The sequence below is a fragment of the Nothobranchius furzeri genome, chromosome 2 (genome assembly GCF_043380555.1).
Source record: "Nothobranchius furzeri strain GRZ-AD chromosome 2, NfurGRZ-RIMD1, whole genome shotgun sequence".
Classification (NCBI taxonomy): Eukaryota; Metazoa; Chordata; class Actinopteri; order Cyprinodontiformes; family Nothobranchiidae; genus Nothobranchius; species Nothobranchius furzeri.
Genome location: NC_091742.1, coordinates 15418827 through 15432038, shown reverse-complemented (window position 1 = coordinate 15432038; position 13212 = coordinate 15418827). Strand labels below are relative to the sequence as shown.

The following is a 13212-nucleotide window of genomic DNA, read 5'->3' as shown; positions in this document are numbered from 1 at the left end:
TCCAGGCAAAGGCCCCTGGGGTGAGGAAAGCAAACCCCCGCACCAGAGAGTAGTCAGTGTAGCTCCTCAAACTTAAAAATAAAGTAATCCACTTAACAGGATCCTCAGGAAAGGAACCAGATGATCAGGGACCGGTCCAGGCCCCAGGCAAACCGCAGAGCTCCTGTAAGCACGGCAGGAACCATGGGATGTCCAGACCCATACAAGCTGAACCCTCAGGCAGCAAGCAGCCGAATCAGGCGATGGTGTAGAGAGGTCCTCCCAGGAAGCGAGGAACACAGGCGAACCCAGGGGAGGAGAAGAGCAGTGACAGGGCACTTCAGTGTAGACATACATAGATTGTGTCTGATGCAAAACAACAAACAAAAATAATGTGCCTATATGTGCTATGTGAAGCAAATTATGTGAATGGAGTTCAGGTGAGAGAAATGGATGCAGTAAGCTACGTGTACTGGAAAAGTGTTGCAAAAAGAACAAAATGAACACAACCCTACAATATATGTAAGGGAGATCAACGCTTGGATCAACAATGTTATCAAAAATAAGGGCAAAATAATCATGTTTGAAGTCAGCTTGCTTTCATTTTATTTTTAGTTCTTGTTTTTACTAGCTGTTTTATTCCTTGTTAGGTCGCTTTTATTCATCGTTTTATTCCTTTACCTTATGCTCTACATTTTATGTTCTATGTTTAACTTCTCTTTTTATGACTATATGTCTTTTTACAATGTTTTTCAACGTAGGAACCCAAAATGAGTGGTGGAAGGTGCTATATATAAATCGTCATCGTCGTCTTCCTCCGCTTATCTGGGTCCGGGTCGCGGGGGCAGCATCCCAACTAGGGAGCTCCAGACCGTCCTCTCCCCGGCCACCTCCACCAGCTCCTCCGGCAGGAGCCCAAGGCGCTCCCAGACCAGTGTGGAGATGTAACCTCTCCAACGTGTCCTGGGTCGACCCGGGAGCCTCCTGCAGGCAGGACATGCCCGAAACACCTCCCCAGGGAGGCGTCCAGGAGGCATCCTGACCAGATGCCCAAAACACCTCAACTGACTCCTTTCGATCTGGAGGAGCAGCGGTTCTACTCCGAGTTCCTCCCGAATGTCCGAGCTCCTCACCCTATCTCTAAGGCTGAGCCCGGCCACCCTACGGAGGAAACTCATTTCGGCCGCTTGTATCCGCGATTTCGTTCTTTCGGTCATTACCCAAAGCTCATGACCATAGGTGAGGATTGGAACGTAGATCGACCGGTAAATCGAGAGCCTGGCTTTTTGGCTCAGCTCCCCCTCTTCACCACGACAGATTGGCTCAGCGTCCGCATCACTGCAGACGCTGAACCAATCCTCCTATCGATCTCCCGATCCCTCCTACCCTCACTCGTGAACGAGACCCCGAGATACTTAAACTCCTCGACTTGAGGTAGGACCTCTCTCCCAACCCGGCGATGGCAAGCCACCCTTTTCCGGTCGAGAACCATGGTCTCAGATTTGGAGGTGCTGATCCTCATCCCAGCCGCTTCAGACTCGGCTGCGAACCTACCCAGCAAGAGCTGGATGAAGCTAGAAGGCCCACATCATCCGCAAAAAGAAGAGACGAGATTCTCCTGCCACCAAACTCGACACACTCCACACCACGGCTGCGCCTAGAAATTCTGTCCATAAAGTTAATGAACAGAACTGGTGACAAAGGGCAGCCCTGGCGGAGTCCAACCCTCACTGGGAACAGGTCCGACTTACTACCGGCTATGCGGACCAAACTCACGCTCCTCTGGTAAAGGGACTGAATGGCCCTTAACAGAAAGCCACCCACCCCATACTCCTGCAGCGTCCCCCACAGGGTGCCCCTGGGGACACGGTCATAAGCCTTCTCCAAATCCACAAAACACATGTGGATTGGTTGGGCAAACTCCCATGCCCCCTCCATCACCCTTGCAAGGGTATAGAGCTGGTCCACAGTTCCACGGCCAGGACGAAAACCACATTGCTCCTCCTTAATCTGAGATTCAACTATCGATCGGACCGTCCTTTCCAGTACCTTGGAGTAGACCTTTCCAGGGAGGTTGAGGAGTGTGATCTTCCTATAGTTGGAACACACCCTCAGGTCACCCTTCTTAAAGATGGGGACCACCACCCCAGTCTGCCACTTCACAGGAACTGCTCCCGATGACCACGCAATGTTGCAGAGACGTGTCAACCACGACAGCCCTACAACATCCATAGCCTTGAGATACCCAGGACGAATCTCATCTGCCCCCGGGGCTCCGCTGCTGTGTAGTTGATTGACTACCTCAGCAACTTCTGCCCCCGAGATTGGACAGTCCTTCCCCAGGTCTCCTGGCTCTGGTTCCTCATTGGAATGTGCATAGGTGGGATTGAGGAGCTCCTCAAAATATTCCTTTCACCGTCCGACTATAGCCCCAGTTGACGTCAGCAGCTCCCCATCCCCACTGTAAACAGTCTGAGCGAGTTGCTGCCGTCCTCTCCTGAGGTGCCGGACAGTTTGCCAGAACCTCTTTGGAGCCGATCGATAGTCTTTCTCCATGGCCTCACCAAACTCCTCCCACGCCCGAGATTTTGCCTCGGCAACTGCCACTGCTGCACCCCGCTTGGCTATCCGGTACCTGTCTGCTGCCTCCAGAGACTGACAGACCAGCCACGGCCTTTAGGCCTCCTTCTTCAGCCTGATGGCTCGCCGAACCTCTGGTGTCCACCAGCAGGTACGGGGGTTGCCACCACGACTGGCACCGGCCACCTTGCGACCACAGCTAGCAACAGCCGCCTCAACAATCGCAGAGTGGAACGAGGCCCACTCGGAGTCAATGTCCCCCACTGCTCTCGGGACGCAGTCAAAGCTCTGCCGGAGGTGGAAGTTGAAGTTTGTCTTGACAGGTTCTTCTGCCAGGCGTTCCCAGCAGACCCTCACTATGCATTTGGGTCTACGCGGCATCTTCCCCTGCCATCTGATCTGATCAGTTGACAGCTCCGCTCCTCTCTTCACTCAGGTGTCCAAAACATACGGCAGCAGGTCAGATGATACGACTACAAAGTCTACCATCGACCTGTGACCTAGGCTGCCCTAGTACCAAGTGTACCGATGGGCATCCTTATGTTTGAACATGGTGTTCATTATGGCCAAACTGCGGCTTGCACAGAAGTCCAATAACGAAACACCACTCGAGTTCAGATCAGGCGGGCCGTTCCTCCCAATCACACCCCTCCAGGTCATGCTGTCATTGCCAACGTGAGCATTGAAGTCCCCCAGCAGGACAATGGAGTCCCCTGATGGAGCACTATCTAGCACTCATCCCAGGGACTCCAAAAAGGGTGGGTACTCTGAACTGATATTTGGCCCATAAGCACAAACAACAGTCAGGACCCATTCCCCGACCCGAAGGCGCAGGGAAGCTACCCTCTTGTCCCCCAGGCTAAACCCCAGCACACAGGCAGAGAGTCTCGAGGCTAACAAAAAGCCAACCCCAGCCTTCCACCTCTCACCCGGAGCAACTCCAGCAAAGAAGTGTCCAAGCCCTCTCAAGGACTTGGGTTCCAGAGCCAATGCTATGTGTCGAGGTGAGTCCGACTATATCTAGCCGGTACCGCTCAACCTCTGCCACAAGCTCCTGCTCCTTCCCCACCAGCGAGGTGATGTTCCATGTCCCAAAAACCAGTTTCCTTGTCCGGGGATCGGACCACCAAGGCTCCCATCTCGGTTTGGCACCCGATCCACATTGCACCGGACCCTTCATGTTCCTCCTGCGGGTGGTGGGTTCACAGTTGGATGAGCCCATGTATCCAGTTCGGGCTGGGCCCGGCCGGGCCCCATGGGCGAAAGCCCGGCCACCAGGCGCTCGTTCACGGGCCCCAACCCCAGGCCTGGCTCCAGGGTGGGACCCCGGTAACCCTCCGGGCCGGGCACTCTGACTCTTTGATAGTATATCCATGAAAGATCCGCTGAACCGTTCTTTGTCTCACCCTTCACCTAAGACCAATTTGTCATGGGAGACCCTACCAGGTGCACAAAGTGCCCCAGACAACATAGCTCCTAGGATCATTAGGGCACTCAAACTCCTCCACCACAATAAGGTGATGGTTCATGGAGGAGCTATATATATAAATAAAGCTTTAAAGGGGCATTATGGAAGTTTGACAGCCAAAGCATGTATAGAAATAATACATTTCTTCTTCATACATTCTCCTGCAATGCCCTGGTCCTGTAGAATGAGCCCTGGCATTTTTAATGTGATTGCCTGTTTTTCTATAAAATCACAGAAAAAGAGCTGCTTGGGTCGAGCAGGCTACTTCATGTGCGTTCACGCTCAGGCATAGCCCGTAGCATTTGCTATCAGTAGCTTTAGCAGCAGAGAGTGCCAACTCAGCAATTTTGTCGCTGTTCCTAACGCCTAGTGATGAACCTAGCTACATTTCTGAGGACCCTTAGCTACTTTTTTCTAGATATTTCCTGCAAATTAGCAACAAAATAGCCATTTTCGCTCCGAACCGTTCTTTGAACGTTGTTTCAGCTGTCATCAAGGATATAAATGTTACAGATTCAAAAGACATCACTGGTGCTTTAGCTCACCTAGTAAGATGTCGTTCTCTCCTGGAGAAGACACGGGTTTGATTCTGGATGTGAACATAGTTTATTTAGAGTTTCTTTTTTACATTAATGGTATATTTTTTTACAGTAAGATGCCCAAATTTTTGTTTGAGATTCGCCGAACGGCATTGAATTCACAGATAAAAAAGATGTGGGTTCAACTTTCATTTTGGAACAATTTTTCAAGCAAGGGAAGGGAATAAACTGAGCATGCAGGAGGACTGACCCATCTTAAACCTTTGTCAGCTGTGCTGAAGAGAAAGGTACAGAACCAAATTATTTAATTAATTAGCTGCGCGTTCTCCTGTCCTCTGTCCTCGGGCCACACACACACACACGGGACTGTCTCAGCTGTTATTTTCGTTAAGGAGTGTGCACGTACAGCATGCGCACCTCGTGCACGAGCCTACTATTGAAGCTGCCGTTACGCTTTTGGCCTGAGGGGGCAATCGCGAGCTGGAGGAGCTGGGTGTTGAGGAGAGGGAGGCCTTGGCTTCCCTCTTGGACCTGTTACATCCACTTGGACCAACAGTGGAAAATGGATGGATGTCATTGTTCTTGTATTTAAAAAAAGGCCCACCCTCAATTAACTTATCAAAGAAGATTTGAAACTTTATTCCACCAACATCATTTCAAATTAAAAGCTCAGAACATCCAAATGTTGCAATGATTATTGAGAAAATCATTCAGAGGTAAATAAATACACATATCTCCAAAAAGACCAGCAAAAACAACACAAATACATTTAAAATATCTTTTGGTTGTTTTCAGGAGTCCGGCGGTTGTTGATGCTCCAACTGTAATCATCTGGGATGTCCTAGATGACCTCCAGTCCAGTCCAGTTGATCTGCTCATCCCAGGTGTGTTCACCTACAAATCTGCAGGCTTTAGACTCCACCCATCAACAGCTCCTGTGAGTCTGCCCCCTCTGCAGGTCGACCTAAAAATTACCTGCTGATTTCTCTCAGGGCACCTAAAGTATCCCTTAATAAGGTGGAACATGATGATCTCACCTGTCACCTGCTGGTGTGATTCTGTGACTTCACTGCTGACATCATCAGGAGGCCAGCGGAGCTCTCCGCTCTCCACGTTGTCTGCATCTGTGGGCTCCACCACGATGGATGGGAGACGCTTGGAGAGCTTTTGAAAACGCTCCTTAGAGTCCGGACACACCTGGACAGGAGGAGGAGAAGCTGACCAATCAGAAGCTTGACTTCTTCTCATTATTATTATTGTTGTTGTTAATAATTTTACTAAAATGAAAAAATTATCCTGACGTATTGTTTAATTTCTTTAAATCTGCCTTCATGTAAAATAAAATGTCCCACCTGTAAGGTCAACGTTTCCTCTCCTGAGGCTCCGCCCACTGTGTACTCACAGCTGTTCATTACCTCGTTGGTCATCCCAGCCAACCAGAGCGTTAGGGACACAGAGGAGACAGGAAGTTCTCTGTTAGATGCAGATACGACAGAAACACACACCTGGATAAATTATTCAGATTCTCACCTAGAAATGTTTAGTCTGACATCATGTGTGATGTCATCATCTCTCGCCTGAACCATTCTAAGTTTCGGTATTCCTTCATGGAATTTGGTTTTCATTTACGTGAATACCTGTCACCAGCAGCAACTAAATGTGATTCCAAAGGTCCTTTTCCAAAATTGGAACTTCCAGGTCATTTTACGGGACCTTTGTGTTACGCGCTAGTCTCCATTTCATAAGTCCATCTCAAAATAAACACTTTCCGAGTCATTTAAGGGACGAATCAAGTACCTGACCCGAGGCATGTGATCGGAAAGGCCCAGTAGGTTCACTGGGCGGGACTTGTGGTTAACTCGTGCTGATTGGTTGTAACTCAGTGGGAAATGATCCGTCCGTTTTCATCCACTTATCCGGGGTCGGGTCGCGAGGGCAGCAGGATGGCCCAGATTTCCCTCTCCCCAGCTACTTGGGCCAGCTCCTCTGGTGGAATCACAAGGTGTTCCCTGGCCAGACAAAAGACACAGTCCCTCCAAAGTGTCTTGGGTCTTCCTCGGGTCTCCCCCTGGTTGGACGTGCCTGGATAACCTCATCAGGAAGTGAGAACCTTTAGCAGCATACTCACCAGGAAGGCATCCAGGAGGCATCCTAAATAGATGCCCGAGCAAACCTCAACTGGCTCCTCTCTATGTGGAGAAGCAGCGGGTCTACTCCGAGCCCCTCCCGGATGACCTACCCACCCTAAGAGAGAGCCCAGACACCCTGCAGAGAAAACTCATTCAGCCGCTTGTACCCGTGATCTCGTTTTTTCAGTCGCTACCCAAAGCTCGTGACCATAGGTGAGGGTAGGAACGTAGATCAACTGCCTTCTGGCTCAGCTCTCTTCAACAATCCGACGGATCTCCTCTCCAGAACCCCTAAACGAACCTCAGAGAGGCTCAGTAGTGTGATCCCCTGTAGTTGGAACACATCCTGCGGCCTCCCAGTTGTATCCATCCTGGTCCCAGTGGAACTGCCCCGAATGTCCCGATGTCCCCGCAGTATTCCAGAGCTGCATCAACCAACACATCATCCAGAGCTTTAAAGAACGCTGGATGGATCTCATCCACCCACTAGACCTTGCCGTGGCCGTCCTCAGGACCAGAGATTGGAGAGCCTGACCAAAGTCCTCAGACCTCTGCGGGTGGTCTCATCCTTCCAAGCTCGGGTCCTCCACCAGAGGCCTGGGAACCTGAGGGTTCTGCAGCATCCTAGCTGTTCCTAGAACTGCTCTTTTCTGGACTGAGATGTCTGATGTTTTTCCTGGGATCTGCTTTAGCCACTCCACCAGTCTGGGGGTCACTGCCCCGATGACCATATTTGTACAAATGTGTTTGAAGTTCACCTGAACGCAGGTAAACATCTTCTCATAAACTCTGAAACAAATAATAACTGAACTGTTGTCTAAAAGTAGGAGAATGTTTGCTGCTGAGCATGTCAGGAGGATGATGACCGCCAGCAGAGGTCGCTGTTGCTTCTCCAGAGTGGAAAGCAGGCAGTGGATCAGACACGTGAGACTTGATTCAACAGGTAAGACAAACCTGTGGAAACTTGTGGATTATTCAACACCAGTAACCAGTTACTTTTTCCAGCAAAGAACCTGAAACTGAAGACGTCACGGCTGATGTGTCACCATGACAACCGCCACTTTGGCTCTAAATAGGAATGTCATTGGAATGATTCTGGAATATTTTATAGGTAAGCTCATTTTATTCCCCTGAGCAGAAACACGTAGGAGAAAAACTTGGAGACAAGAAACAGGAAAAGCATCAACCTGGACTTGGTTTAGCGTTTAGGGTCAGCTGTTGGGTGGAAAACAACCAGAAGCAGTCAGAGGGAGAAGAAGTGACTCACCTGGCGGTGATGGTGATGAAGGGGATGATGATGCTGATGATGATGTAATAAGTGCCGAATGATGAACTCCACGGATGATCAGAGTGTGGCTGCTCTCTATTCAAACTCATGTGTGTGTGTGTGTGTGAGTGTGAGTGTGAGTGTGAGAGAGAGAGAGAGAGAGAGAGAGAGAGAGAGAGAGAGAGAGAGAGAGAGAGACTGTGTGTGCGTGCGTGTGTGTGTGTGTGTGTGTGGGGGGGGGGGGGGGGGATTTGCATGTCGTCCTGATCTGAATTGTCGAGTAATTTCCATGAGGGTGTGTGTGTGTGTGTGTGTGTGTGTGTGTGTGTGTGCTTGCATGTGTGTGTTCCAACAACACATGTAAAGAAACATAAAGAAAAGTTAAATAGTTAACGTCGAATTAAAAATGGTAAACAATCTAAATGAAATTGTTACATTTCACAGAGGTGGCCCTTAAGATGTCTTAGTTATATTTAAAGACTCCTTACCGAAGACCGTTGATCCTGTGGTAAAGGGGCGGTGACCTCCTAGCATTCTCCAGAATTTAATCCTTGTTGTTTCTTCAGGTTCTCCAGCTGATCTCATCGCTTCTGGAATATTTATGGAACAACTCCTCTATTCTGGCTGCCTCCTTCTCCTCCCTCAGCTCATAATCACTGCTCAGCTCCCCCACTCAGCGAATGTCATCATCATCAGCTCCCACGGTCATCTCCTTTTGAGCATCACCTGCCCATCTCTTCAACTGATTCCGTAAGAATTCCTCTACTCCAACATCTCTGGGTCTACTGCAGGAGTCATTTATTCTGTTTCTACCGTGTCTCCAATCAACCCCAGCCTGACACCATTTCTCCCCCAGAAGAAGAAGATGTCATTTCTATAGCGCCTCTCAAGATAAAAATCATGAGGCGCTTCACAAAAATAAAAAAATGTAAAAATATAAAAAACAATTTAGAAAATTGTTAAAAAATGTATTTAAAATGAGCAAAAATAGGCAATTGTGATTAAAAATATGTTAAGAAAGAGAGAGAGTGAATAGGAAAGAGGGAAATCAGTGGATCTTGAGGAAGGTGGAATAGGTGGGGAGAGCAGAATAAAGAGAGAGTGGTGAAGAAGGTCATGCAAAAGCCACATTGAGCAAATGAGTCTTCAGCTGCTTTTTGAAGGAGACCACTGAGTCCACTGATCTCAGGCTCAGGAGGAGAGAGTTCCAGAGTCTGGGGGCCACAGCAGCAAATGATCTGTCACCTTTGGTCTTTAGCCTGGTGCTGCACAAGCAGTAGGCTTTGATCACTGGACCTCAGGGACCTGCTGGGGGTGTAGGGACTAAGAAGATCACCAATGTAAGATGGTGCTTGTCCATGTAAGGCCCTATAGACCAGAACCAGGATCTTGAAATGAACCCTGAAGTTGACTGGCAGCCAATGAAGCTGGAGGAGAAGTGGGGTGATGTGGGTGTATTTGGAGGACTTGGTCAGAAGCCGAGCACAGGCATTCTGAACCACCTGTAGACGGTTCAGGGAGGTTCTGCTCAGACACGTGAAAAGAGAGTTACAGTAGTCTAAACGTGAGGAGATGAAGGTGTGGATAACTGTCTCAAGTTCAGAGCGGGACAGAATGGGACTCAGCTTAGCAATGTTCCTGAGATGGAAGAAGGAAGAGCGAACAAGAGAACTGACATGAGAATCCAGGGTGAGAGCTGGGTCAAAGATTCCTGACGGAAGATTTGGTGTAAGAAGCAAGCTGACCAACAGAGTCTCTGACTTTGGGAACCAGCTTGTCTGGGGCACAGATGAGGATCTCAGTCTTATCTTCATTCAGCTGAAGAAAGCTCCCAGCCATCCAGGTTTTGATAGAGTCTAAGCAGGTGTGTAACAGGTGCAGCTTAGACATCTCATGGGGCTTAAAGGAGATGTACAGTTGGATGTCATCTGCATAAAGATGGTAGGAGATTCCTTTGAAGGAGCTCAGGATGTGCTGAAGAGGAAGCAGATAGAGGAGGAAGAGCAGAGGCCCCAGCACAGAACCTTGTGGGACACCATGGGTAAGGGAGGTGGTGGAGGACCTAAACTTGGAGATGGCCACAGAAAAGGAGTGCTCAGACAGTTGAGAGGAGAACCACTCCAGAGCAGTTCCTGATAGGGCTACCCAGTCTCTCAGCCTCTCCAGTAGCAGGTGACGGTCAACAGTGTCAAAGGCTGCAGTCAGGTCCAGCAGGACCAGAACAGAACAGTCCCCTGCATCATTGTGAGTCAGAAGGTCATTAGAGACCCTAAGAAGAGCTGTTTCAGTAGAATGAGCTCTACGAAAACCTGACTGGAAGCAATCATAGATGTTATGTTCATCAAGAGCAGCTGTGAGTTGTTTAGCCACAACCTTTTCCAAGATCTTGGAGATGAACGGAAGTTTAGAGATGGGTCTGAAGCTGCTATGGAGAGAGGGGTCAAGACTCGGTTTTTAAGAAGCGGGTGGATTACAGCGTTCTTAAAGTAAGCAGGGACCTGACCAGAAACCAGAGAAGCATTAATTATAGAGAGCACGCTGGGACCGATGGACTGAAAAGCACTTTTAAACAAAGATGAGGGTAAGATGTCGAGGGGACATGCAGAGGTCTTCATAGAGTTAACTAGTTTGGTTAACTCAGGCAAAGAAACAGGAGCAAAGCTATCTAGGATGATGGGCCTGGTTGGAGTCGGGAGAGGCAGCGATAAGGCTGAAGGAGAGATGCTAGATCTAACCTTATTGACTTTGTCCACAAAGAAAGACAGAAAGTTCTCACAGTCTGCAACAGAGTGGATGGAGGCTGTAGGAGAGGCAGGAGAGACGATGCTGCTGATGGTGTTAAACAGCACCTTGGGGTTCCCTTTGCTCTGGGACACCAGGTTGGAGAAATAGGCAACCCTCGCGTCTCTGACTGCAGAGTTAAAGGATGTCAGAAGATCCTTTAGGTGCAGCAGATGGATGTGGAGATGTGTTTTCTTCCACAAGCGCTCAATTTTTCTGCATTGGCGCTTCAGGCTGCGAAGGCTGTCATTAAACCAGGGAATAGGGTTCACTGCAGGAACTGATCTGGTTCTGACAGGACATATGTTGTCCAGAATGGAGAGGCAGTGCTCGTTAAACTGAGATCTGGGTCGTTATCAGAAGAACAGGGTGGATCAAAAGCAGCAGAAAAATTGCTAGCTGTGCTCTCATTAAGAAAACGAGAACTAACCAAACGGCGAGCAGGAGGTGGGGACGCAGAAACTGACAAGTTAAAGAAAATGCAGTGGTGATCTGAAATATAAACGTCCTCAGGATAAACACTGTCAGCATTTAGACTCAGGGTAAAAACAAGGTCTAGAGTGTGCCCCCTGGTGTGTGTGGGGCCAGAAACATGCTGGGTAAAGCTGAAGGAGTCCATAAGGCTGGAGAAATTCATGGCAAAGTGATCAGAGGGATCATCAACGTAGATGTTAAAGTCACCAACAATCACCAGTCTGGACAGCTTCACAGTGGAGGATAGAAAGTCACTAAACTCCTGAAGGAAAGAACTGTTTGGACCAGGTGGACGATAGACCACAGCACAGTAGAACAGGTCCTTACGCCCGACTTTAATCAGCTGCAGTTCGAAGGAAGCTGACATGGTCTGGGGAAGGAGTTTAACCCAGGTCATGCAGAATCAACACACTCACAGGTAATAATGATCAAAATAAGGAATTTACTTATAAACTGGAACAAAGAGCACACTGGAGCTTCCAGCGGATGGAGTAAAGTCCGTACTCAGCGTCTGAGGAGGGGAGAGCAAAATAAGAGGAGTCCTGAGAAGTAAGTCTTAACTGAGGGAGGTGCAGAGATAAGACTTACTGGGCAAAGGAGATGAGGAGGAATAGGGAGGGGCAGGTCGAGAGTTGGGTGAGTCCAGGTGTGTATATCCAGGAGAGGGAGCGTGTGGGAAGCAGAGGAGTGGAGCGACTGGAGAAATAGAGAACACTGGGGAGCTGCGTCCAGAAGGTTATGTAGAGGCGGTGAGTATCCTGACAAGTTTAGAGAATCCAAAAGAGTTCCTTCAACAGAGATTCTCCAACGTTCCTGAAGCAGGTGTGAGCATAAAAAAACACAAAGCATATAAATCCAGAAAAATCTCCTGAGGCTCAAGAAAACAAAGCACTCTGAGGCTGGAATCTACCGGGTAGTAGTAATCATCCCGCGTCGAGGTGTGTTCTCCAACTCCTTAAGAAGCCAGTGCTGTTGATTGCTAACCAGAAGCAGCTGGGCGCCTCCCTCTCCTGAAAAACAACTCAAAGGTGGAATGTGGGACGGGAGTACTCACCCCGACTCATGACAGAAGCAAAGTGACCAGAGGTTGTAGAGCTTCATGGAAGATGGTCTCTGAAAACAACAGTTAGGCCTCCACCATGACCAGAACCCCGGGGCTGGCTAAGAAAAGAATAACCACTCGGGCAGAGTTCAATCAGACCAGAATAATCAGATGTTTGCTGCCAAACTTCAGTCAGAAACAGAAAATCCAGGTTTTTAGAGAAAATTTAATCGTTGAGCAGGAAGGACTTATTGTTAACAGAGGGGGTATTTAATAGAGCCATGCTGAGTGAGGTGGAGGAATCAGAAACTACAGAAACAGCTGGAGTTAGTGGACGTAAATTAGCAGGGTTAGATCCACGGTGTTTATAAAAACCACTTATGGAGTGAACAAAAGTAGAAGCCACTGAGGAATGAGGATAAACCAACCTTAAAAAACGTTGACGGACAAACCGCGCCGCAACGTGGCCTGGCGGGAATGCGGAGGTGGTGCTCAAGTCGTCAAACAAAGGACAAGAAGCTAGAAGATCACGCCGATGTTTACTAGATAAACCACGCTTTAAGAGAAGTCTTATTCTCACCTGGATTCCTGCACAAGTCGCTTCTTTGCTTCAAAAGAAAAACATCTAATTTTGTAAATTAACAGTTTGACCTTCAGCTTCTTCACAAGATTCTCTACATGAGGTATGAAGCTGAGTGAGTCATCGATCTGTATGCGTGAACCTCCACCCTCAAGAGTGGTTACTGAAGGTATGGCTGGGGCCCGCCCCCTTGAATTGTTAAACGGCATGAGAACAAGTTTGAGTTGGACCGCAACAAAGGGTTTCTGCCCCGAATCAAAGGCTAGCACGAGTGTTACCGCAGCTATAAATAACTGTCATCAGCATAAAAGTGTAGCCTTGCATTTGCAACGTTAAGACCTATGTTAATGTCAGCGGTGAATGAAAGAGGTCC

General features: G+C 48.7%; 2 protein-coding genes across 3 annotated transcripts; both read right to left on the bottom strand.

Moving 5' to 3' along the window:
• Window positions 1–4914: 4914 nt before the first annotated feature.
• si:dkeyp-72h1.1 (protein LBH) lies at window positions 4915–8205 on the bottom strand. 2 transcript variants are annotated; one of them, XM_070548824.1, is made up of 4 exons: window positions 7963–8205; window positions 5919–6039; window positions 5604–5763; window positions 4915–5518 (listed from the first exon to the last, which is right to left on the bottom strand). In XM_070548824.1, exons 1-4 carry the CDS (start codon window positions 8070–8072, stop codon window positions 5478–5480), a joined length of 432 nt encoding a protein of 143 aa, XP_070404925.1. In that variant the 5' UTR covers window positions 8073–8205; the 3' UTR covers window positions 4915–5477. The 2 variants fall into 2 exon arrangements, with proteins under 2 accessions (XP_070404925.1, XP_070404924.1); XM_070548823.1 differs by having other exon boundaries at window positions 4915–5763.
• Window positions 8206–10559: 2354 nt separating this feature from the next.
• LOC139066343 (uncharacterized) lies at window positions 10560–12639 on the bottom strand. Its single transcript, XM_070548822.1, has 2 exons — window positions 12128–12639; window positions 10560–12030 (listed from the first exon to the last, which is right to left on the bottom strand). Exon 2 carries the CDS (start codon window positions 11612–11614, stop codon window positions 11012–11014), a length of 603 nt encoding a protein of 200 aa, XP_070404923.1. The 5' UTR covers window positions 11615–12030; window positions 12128–12639; the 3' UTR covers window positions 10560–11011.
• Window positions 12640–13212: the final 573 nt, after the last annotated feature.